Source organism: Solanum tuberosum, unplaced genomic scaffold, assembly GCF_000226075.1.
Source record: "Solanum tuberosum cultivar DM 1-3 516 R44 unplaced genomic scaffold, SolTub_3.0 scf00134, whole genome shotgun sequence".
NCBI lineage: Eukaryota > Viridiplantae > Streptophyta > Magnoliopsida > Solanales > Solanaceae > Solanum > Solanum tuberosum.
In genome coordinates, this window is record NW_006239062.1 from 1,474,770 (window position 1) to 1,484,138 (window position 9,369).

The 9,369-nt window shown below is 31.6% G+C and overlaps 1 protein-coding gene across 1 annotated transcript; it reads right to left on the reverse strand.

Moving 5' to 3' along the window:
* Positions 1-5,220: 5,220 nt before the first annotated feature.
* Positions 5,221-6,620, reverse strand: LOC102599828 (lignin-forming anionic peroxidase-like). Its single transcript, XM_006351858.2, has 4 exons — positions 6,355-6,620; positions 6,051-6,242; positions 5,807-5,972; positions 5,221-5,709 (listed from the first exon to the last, which is right to left on the reverse strand). Exons 1-4 carry the CDS (start codon positions 6,568-6,570, stop codon positions 5,321-5,323), a joined length of 963 nt encoding a protein of 320 aa, XP_006351920.1. The 5' UTR covers positions 6,571-6,620; the 3' UTR covers positions 5,221-5,320.
* Between the last annotated feature and the right edge of the window lie 2,749 nt (positions 6,621-9,369).

Consider the following 9,369-nt stretch of genomic DNA (forward strand, 5'->3'; position numbering starts at 1 on the left):
AATTTTTCATCTAAACAAATTCATTATAAAATATTTAATGGTCTAATAATATTTATTGCAATAAGAATTTTACTTTTTAGTACATACTAGGGATAAGGCACAAGTACCCCCTTTAGGGGTGTACATGGCTGGGTTGGTTCGGATTTTTCAAAATCAAACCAAACCATTTGTGTCGGATTTTTAAATTTATAAACCAAACCAATAAAACTTGGGTTTTTCAACCTCGGGTTTTTTTGAATTTTTTCGGATTTTTCGGATTTTCGGGTTTTGTTCGGATTTTTCCATTAAAGTATTCATACAAACATATAATTTACTTGTACTTCAAATATTTCTTTAGTCCTACCAAAATACAACTATCTAAGGTGTTTCTTAAGAAAATAACAAAAAATATGATATGATTAATGACAATAAAATATCCAACAAAAAAAAAATAATGAAATCACGCAAAACAAATATTGCAAATTAATAAGTCATAATGAAAATGATCATAATTTAAAAGTACTAAATCATACTAAAATAAGTTTAATAAGTATTAGTTACATGAATAAATATTAAAGGAAATTAAAATTAAATTATGTATTTTAATTTCCCAAACCTATGTAAAACTAAAGAACAAATATTCAATATTATTGTCATTCTTAGTGTTGAATTGATTTTCTTTTTACAGTAGTATTAATTTGATTTTGATTTAAGCTTTATTATAATTACCAATATCTATGGACTATAATCTTTATTAAACCATTCAGTTTCTAAGTTGAATAATATATTAAAGAGAAAATTACGTAACTTGGCAAACATTACTATGTTATTATTCAACAGGGTATAGTTTCTTCAAATTACTCTCTGTGACTACAGTTTGATAAATTTTGCCATTAAATATGGGACCCACCCTCCACCCATTATTTGTATACAGAATCAACGTAACATCACAATTCTAAATTCTTGGCCTTAGTATAAAATTTTATACAAACTCAATTTTATCTATCCTTTCTCCATTCCCTAATTTTTTCCTTAATTCACTCACACATATCCAATATGAATTTTGAATTTCACTCTCTCCCTCCTAATCGTGTTCTCACTTTTGCACGTAACAACCTAAATCGTGTCTATTTTTTTCCGTTTGTATATGACCGGCTTATGCTTCTTTTTTTTGGGTAATTTTTTTCTCAAAAATCTCACTTTGATCTTCAGATTTCAAGCTTTTACAAAAAATGGATGATGAAACTCCATCCAAGAGGATTACGAGCCTTTGCATGTCAAAGTTGTTTCGAATTTAGATTTGTATAATAAGAATTCTATTTGAATCATTAGTTCGAAAAACTATGAAAAAGTATAAGAATTATTTAAAAATTATATCAAAGTAAATATTTTTATGTATAAAAAACAATTTTAAAATTATCTATTTAATGTCAGGTTAATTTGGTCTCGGGTTAGTTTTTTTTAGTTAAAACCAAACCAACCCAAATATAGTCGGATTTTTTTTTTCAATACCAAAACAAACTACTAGTCGGATTTTTTTTCCGGTTTGCGGTTCGGTTTTGTACACCCCTACCCCCGCTAGACTATGACCAAAATCTCAGAGACACATCTTAACTAAATTAAGGTCCTATTACCCCCTTAACTCGTTTTTTTTTTTGTAATTTTGTACACCTTTTTAGCTTACGTGGCATCCAAACATCTCCCACGTGCCACAACTGTGTGGAGTCACAGAGTGTGCCACATAAGCCAAAAGGTGTATTAAATTACAAAACAAATGAGTTCAGGGGGTTAATAAGACATTAGTTTAGTTAAGGTGTGTCGTTGAGATATCGCTCATAGTGTAGGAGGGGGGGTACTTGTGTCTTTTCCCGTACATACTCTCTCCGTCCAATAATAGTTGTCCACTATGTTATTTTGGGATGTTCAGCAATACTTGTCCATTTTAAGAAGTCAATGGATAATTTTACACTTAGATCATAATTTTTCCTTATCATTAATTATAGTAATTCTCTATTACATATTTCAAGACATTGTATCTATTATATTCAAAGGGTAATATAGTAAAATTAACCTTCTATTTATAGATTCTTAAGAAGTGTGCAATATTAATAGTGTCAAGTATTGTTGGACAGAGAGAGAAAAATATTATAAAAATAGTTTTAGAATAAAGGTAAAAAAGTATTCCACCTGTGTGCTTCAAAACTTGCCACTTTTAATAATAATACTAATTTCTGGGCACGTGATTTGCGCATGTATCCCATATCATTGAGTAGATAAATTGAAAAATCATATGAATATTTTTAAGTTCTATGTTTGAGTTATGAAAATAATTAATGTTGATCCTATATATTCAGTTAGGTCAATAAAGAAAAAGTTCTTAAATATCTTTTTCGTAATTTTTGTTTTTGCCTCGATGCCTTATTTTAATTTCTAGTATTGGCTCTAATTACTAAAATAATTTCATTATTGTCTTATTAATTTCTTTTGGTAATGCTCAGATGTTAGTATCGCCCTTACTATGTTTGAAATGTGCAAAAGTAACAGTCACTTGCCACGTGTATGCATCTCCTGATGTAACGTCGTTTCTATTTAAAACCCAAAAGTCGCTATGTTCAAGGACCGGAGCCAACCTACAAAAAAAATGATCCTTAAATCTCCTTCATGTGTTCTTAAACGTGTCGAAATCGTCCACTCCCTCTCCCAAAGAACTCATAGCTCCAGAAGTCGAATCTCCCAATCATTTTGAGTTCAATACTTCAACCTTGCCTGAGATGCCCTCTTTTTCTACTCCAGTATGCATGCGGAGTAAGTGAAACTATGAAGGGACTTGGTTTGCCTACTAAAAAAGGGAAAGGGTCGTAAAGTTTTAACTAGGGAGGAGTGAGTAACTACTCTCCAAACCAAAATGTTTTAAATGGCACGGTGTTTGATCCGGATGTTCTGGATAAACCATGCTCTTGTTGACTGTGTGTCTTTACAAGATTGAGAGCATCTATTTGAATGACTTGTTTCTTTTCTATATGAACCAAAGTACTTCTGTTTCGCACCGAAAAAAGGACTGTGGCTTCTTCAGCAAACTTGTTTCTCATGGAATTGTTAGACAAATTTGAAGCCATGAATCTTCATGGGATTATGCTAGAGCATACGCACTGGGTTATGACGGCCAAACATAGGCGTCATGTTATGGCCTATGGGTATCTATTGAACCGAGTCTTCAAACATTTAAATGTGCCCCTTGGCAAAGGAGTTGCTGGAACAATAAAATAGGCCTTCTCCATATCTACCTTGATTGAGTGTGAATGCATTGAGGGAAAGGTGAAATTTAAGTCTCAGGTCTCCGAGCTTCTTCAACAACAAGAAGTGCTAAATAGGGAAATGAAAGATCTTACTACCCTGCTGGCTGTAAAAGAATTGGAGATTACGAGGCTTGAAGCACTGCTTCAGAAGGAACAATTTTAGGGACCAGGTCCAAGTACATGTGGGCAAGAGAATGTTGAACCACTAAAGACTCGCAATGTTAAGTTGGCTGAATCAAATGCCAAATTGGACGTTGAGGTCAAGTCTCTAACCCAAAATCTTATCCAAGTCCATGAGGATGAGAACACCCGCATGAACCTGATCCTAAAATCTCTTGTCCCCAACCCCCTCCGTCTTAAAGTCCTTCCCGATCCTTTGTTTTTGTAACTGACAGTGGCTCTGTGACTTTGTTATTTTTTATCTTTTCACTTACAATTGGTATGGTGGATGTTTTCCTTCTATTGATGATACCTTCCCTTGTTTTTTTGCTGTGTTGATTCTTGTCTATGGATTCATTATGTTTTTGCTTGACATCTTGCTTATGTTTACTACTTTAACTTTTTTATGATGTCAAAAGGGGGAAGAATGGTATTGGTGACAGGGGGTATTTGTGACAGGTGGAATCTAATTAACAGGTGACAGGGGAATAGGTATGCTGGAAAATATTGATGGAAGGGAAATAATAAAGTGTTTGTTTGTCATAATCAAAAAAGGCAAAAATGTTAGAATTCGAAATTTTGATGATACTCACAAATCTGCAACCTGATCTCATAGGTGATCAGGTATCTTAAGTCAAATAGTGAAAAACTATAAAGGGTGGTCCTCTCTGACGTGGTTGGTGAGCACAAGAAACGAGAACAGTGTACTCAACCAATTAGAGAACACTAGCTAGGTTGTTTTGTTCAGAGGATAATATATCTTCATTTGACATGAAACAACTCTATCAAGACATTAAAAGCAAAAATATTAAAAGGTATTTTTTGTCTTTGAAGAATTCAAGCCTTCAACAACCTTAAGAGACCTGATAGAGTTATCGAGTGTGTCTTCTAAGTGTTGTTAGTGAACACTTGGGTTGTGGTGAGCTTGTAAGATATGTTTCTAGTCTATAAAGGAACGCATCAAGTCTTTGTTGTGAGAAAAAATAATAAGCATAGTTAGAGCTAATTGTGTGGTGTGTGATTGAAGTCTATATTAATTAGAGTTAGTTAATATAGTGGGCAATAGAGGTATTGTTTTGGCTCTCTTTGTAATAGGGCTATTACATATGGTGAGATTAAGAATTTATTCTATTTATGTGTATTTGAAGTCTGTATTCACTTGTTGCTTGAAAATAGTGAAAACTGATGAAAATCTTGTGTGATTGATCGTGGTTTTCCTCCCTTGAACAAGGATGTTTCCACGTAAAACTCGTTGTTGTATTTTTTTTTTACTTTATGGAGTAGTTTATTATCTTGTACTGCATTTTAGTGTATTATCTATCCGGTCCCTTTCATGTGGTTGACTAGTACATCTCATGAGTTTGTATATGTGTTAACAAATTGACTATATGTATATCATTTTGTTAAGCGGTATCTTGATCCAATAAAGTTCACATATCTTGAATTCACGTGAATAAATCTTAACACTTTGCCACTTCTATCTATACAAATAAAAATATAACAACGTATTCTTCTTCCTTTAATTTATTTCCCAACCATATCGTCATGATATCGAGAAATATGTATTCCAATTTATTTTATTAATCAAGAATTCTCCATATTTTATTTCTTAATCAATTTTAATTCTATTTTTCATGAGCTCAGACAAATATGTATCTAAAGTTACTTTTTTTTATTCAAGTCGATGGACCCATTATTATAATTTTTTTTGTTTTTTGTGGTTAGATTTTTTTCCCTTCTTTGCCTTGTGTAATATATTTGTGAAACATTAGGTAGAAATTTTAACTTCATTAGAGAATCACAGAGAGTTTATTTCATTATTTCAACGCATTACATAGAGAAAATAAATCCAAATAATTAATATAAATATACTTATAAGTGAAAAATCAATTTATAGCTCCACAAACAGTTCTTATGATCCCATTTTGACCGGTTAGAGGACTAATATCTCCCATTTTAATCATGGCTGCAGCAAAATCAGAGGCAAATGTGCGAGGGTTGTTGCTATATTCAGTAACAATGCTATCCGTTGACCCGCCACTAAGAAGGACTTGATCTGATTGAAGAAGACCTTTTCTTTGAATCAAGTTCTTGTAGTAATTGTTATCCAATTGATTGGGTGTAACCAAATCTAGTGGAGCTAGGTTTCCATTTTGATCTTCTTGAGGACATTGACGTCTTCTAGTGCTAGCAAATCCAGCATCGATGTCTGTTCCATTACTGTAAATTCTATCGCGGAAAAGGAAACATTGTGCTTGACCAATTGAATGTGCACCTAGAATAAGATGATTTAAATCGTTAGATCTTCTTATCTATACAAGTATATGATCGATAAAATTCTTTTTTTAATAATTTTCTAATTAGGGTTTTACCTGATAAAGCAACCATATCCTTTGTGCTAAGGCCTTTGTTGGCAAAGCCAGAAATAATCCTATCAAGAGGATCAAAAGGACCTGGGAGATCAGTTTCAGCAAGAGTATGACTTGCAGTGGTGGAATCTCTTCTTCCGAGTTTCACCGTCCATGATGGACCTCCAACCTGATTGTTAATAAACATAATATTGATTAGTACCGACCATACCTTTTTATAGCATTTTTTAAAACTAGGAGCACTTACGAGAGTGGATGCATCCCTAGCAGCAACTGCAAGTATGTCTGCACATGACACAATTCCTGGACATGTTTTCTCAAGTTCCCTTTTTGCATCTTCTATAATACCGTATCCTCTAGCTGATCCAAGATTTGGCAATGCAGTCTTCTCGCTTACAATTGTTGGAGTCTCATCAAGTAAGATAGAAGCATCACAACCCTATACATAATTAAAGTTAAATCCACAAATTACAATTAGTATATATACGTCGTCAAACCAATAATTTGAACTTGAGTACTTAGAGAAACATAAAGCATCTAATATAACTTACCTGAACAAAGCAATCATGAAAATGAAGACGAATGAGGGATGCAGCCATGCGACGTTCACTTGAAACTGCTTGTCTTATGCTTGTACGAATAGTGGTGAGAGCAGTAGGGCAAGTGCGGTCATAGAATGTAGAAGAAAGTTGTGCATGACATTGCATGCTAGAGAGTAAGAGAAGAGAAAATATAGCAACAAAAGAGTTGTTTGAAGTAGTCATCATTTGGAAAGTGTGTATAATATATGATGCCAAGAAGTAAGAATAGATGTTAAGGTGATAGAAGAGAAATGTGCTACTGAAATATTTATAGGCAAATGAAAGTCTATTTTTGGTCACTATTGGCTGCCAATTGCAAAATTAATATTCCGCGTTATTGCTAGCTTTTGTATTTGACTTTATCTTCGTCTACCTATATTTGAAAGGCTCTTCTCATGAGTTACACATATATATTATTCCGTCTTGTTCAATTTAGTTTATTTGTCTACTTTAACATGATACATAATTTAAGAAAAAATTCAAAGGACTTTTGAATCTTATAATGGTATCAAAATGTTATTTAATTTTATGGTTTTAAATATGTCATGTGAAAAATTGAAATTAAAGAGTTGACAAAAAAGGAAAGACACTCTTCTTAAAATACCAAATATAGAGAAAAAAATAAGACAAATAAATTAAAACATAACAAGTACATTATCTTCAAAGGATAAAAATCAACTTACTTCATATCATATATAATAATTATAGTTGAAAATGTGACTTCACACTATTTTTAGGTTTTTTGTTCTGACTAAGTGACGAATTTACCGAGAAAAAAGAACTAAGTGACGATTCAATCTTTAATTTATTCTTGGTAAAAATAATAATAATAATAATAATAATAATAATTAGCTGAAAAAAACCGACAGATGGGCCAGTCCAAAAAATCGAGGGAAAATCAACTTTGTCCGTTGGTTTTGGGTTGATATTGGATGTTCGTTGTTTTTTTAAAAACAGAAAATCAACGCAGTTATTCCTTTTTTTAATTATTTTATATTTATTTTTTATAAAAATCGATGGACAAGGACAAGGTCAACTTTTAAAGTGCAAAATTATAGTTGAAGAGTATAAATAATAATGATTAAAATATTTCGTCAAAGAGCATGTGTGATTGAGCAGTAAAATTGTCTAAAGTTATGTTAAGGTGATTTTACTGGCAATAGTAATTGACACTAAAAAAATGCTGCCAAAAGTATTTACTTTTCGCGGCAATAATATTGGTGTTTACCAGCACTCTAAATAAATATCACTAAAGCCTTTAGCGACATTGAATGCAATAGCAATAAATTAAGGGAAAATTGTATGAAATAACAAACTATTAATTCAAATTAAATGCTACAGTCCTAGTTTATTTTATTTGTAATTCGCAGCAAACATCCCATTTTTTTGCCATTTGATTATGTATACAATTAGTCATTTTCGGTACACAATTAGTCATTTTATATATTTGGATATAAAATGTATAAAATGCATTTGTGTTTGTATAAAGTGAGAGAAAAGTGTATATACAAATACAAATACATATATTTTCTTCCTATACAATTATACAAATACAGATCTTATTATACAAATTACAATGTATAAATGAATTTATACAAAATTGAACAATTTGTATAAAATTGGATGTATCTAACGAATTATACAAATCAAAAGCTCCATAGCAAACATAAAATTTGTTATGAAACGCAATTATGCAAACTATAGCTATAGCTATAACTATAACATACAAATATGATTTTTATGTTTGCTATATGTGAAAGTTGCTCGATTAAATGCCGGTAAATATTTTTGTGGCAATAAATATTGTCACTAAAAGGAAAATTAATTGTCACTAAAAGTTTATTTTGGTGTAGTGATACCTGGGTACAATTCCAACTAACTATATTTTTATGAATATTTATGAAAATCATATATACCTTCTGACGGACACGATCGGTTGTCCCTCAATTTTAACCGATCCTGTCTATTAGTTTCACGAAAGCGGTGAAGGTAAAACCGACAATGCATTTTTCGTAAAAATTAAACTTATAACCTTGTCCGTCGATTTTAGCCCTTGATTTTAAACCTTTTTTTCGTGGTATAATTTTTTAAACTATCAGTGTAACTAACGTATATATAATTACTTACATAAATAAATGAATATTTTTTTTTTATATAATTGTAAGAGAATAAATTATACTAGTAATTTCAAATAAAATGAATAACGGATCCGTACAGCCCGACAGCTTAACTCCTTGACTAATTCTATCCTTTTTTATTTGAATTTTTCATTTAACAAAGTTTTTTAAAAAAAAATTATACTTCCTCCGTTCACTTTTACTTGTCACTTATTCCTAAAATAGACTTTCATTTTTACTTGTCACTTCTGACCTATCAAGAAAAGATAATAATTTTTTTCTATGTTGTATTAAATACTTATTTTCCAAATCATTTTCTAAGACATCATTTAATAGAGGATCACCTATATCATTAACTATTTTTTTAATTGTGTGTCAAATCAAACTGTGACAAGTTAAAGTGAATGGAGTGAGTATTTGAATTGAAACTGAATTATAATATTTGGAAGATATGTTGCTAGGTCAAAACAAGTTTTTTTTTCTTTTCAAATAAGCACCCTTGACAAAATGCCACGCTATAAAGGTTTAACTTTGAAATGGTTGACATTAATTTAAGGGTAAAATGACAAATATACCCCGGACTATCGTAAATGGTATGCAAATATCCTCCGTCATACTTTTGGGACATAAGTGTCCCTACAGTCCAAAAACTAGAGCATATATGCCCTTCACTCTAACGGATGATTAAATAGGGACACGTGGCACAATCTTATCCGTCGATCTGATATTTAATAAATGTTGGATCGGTGGATAAGATTATGACATGTGTATGTCCTTTAGTATAAAGGGTATATATGCTCTAGTTTTTGGACGACAAGGACACCAATGTCCCAAAAGTATGACGGAAGGTATCTGCATACCATTTACG

Excerpts from the sequence above, each read along its gene's own strand:
- LOC102599828 (XM_006351858.2), bottom strand. The coding sequence starts at position 6,570 with ATGATGACTACTTCAAACAACTCTTTTGTTGCTATATTTTCTCTTCTC. Across the intron at positions 5,973-6,050 it reads CTAGGGATGCATCCACTCTC|GTTGGAGGTCCATCATGGAC; the intron begins GTAAGTGCTCCT and ends ATTAACAATCAG. Across the intron at positions 5,710-5,806 it reads GGATATGGTTGCTTTATCAG|GTGCACATTCAATTGGTCAA; the intron begins GTAAAACCCTAA and ends ATCTTATTCTAG.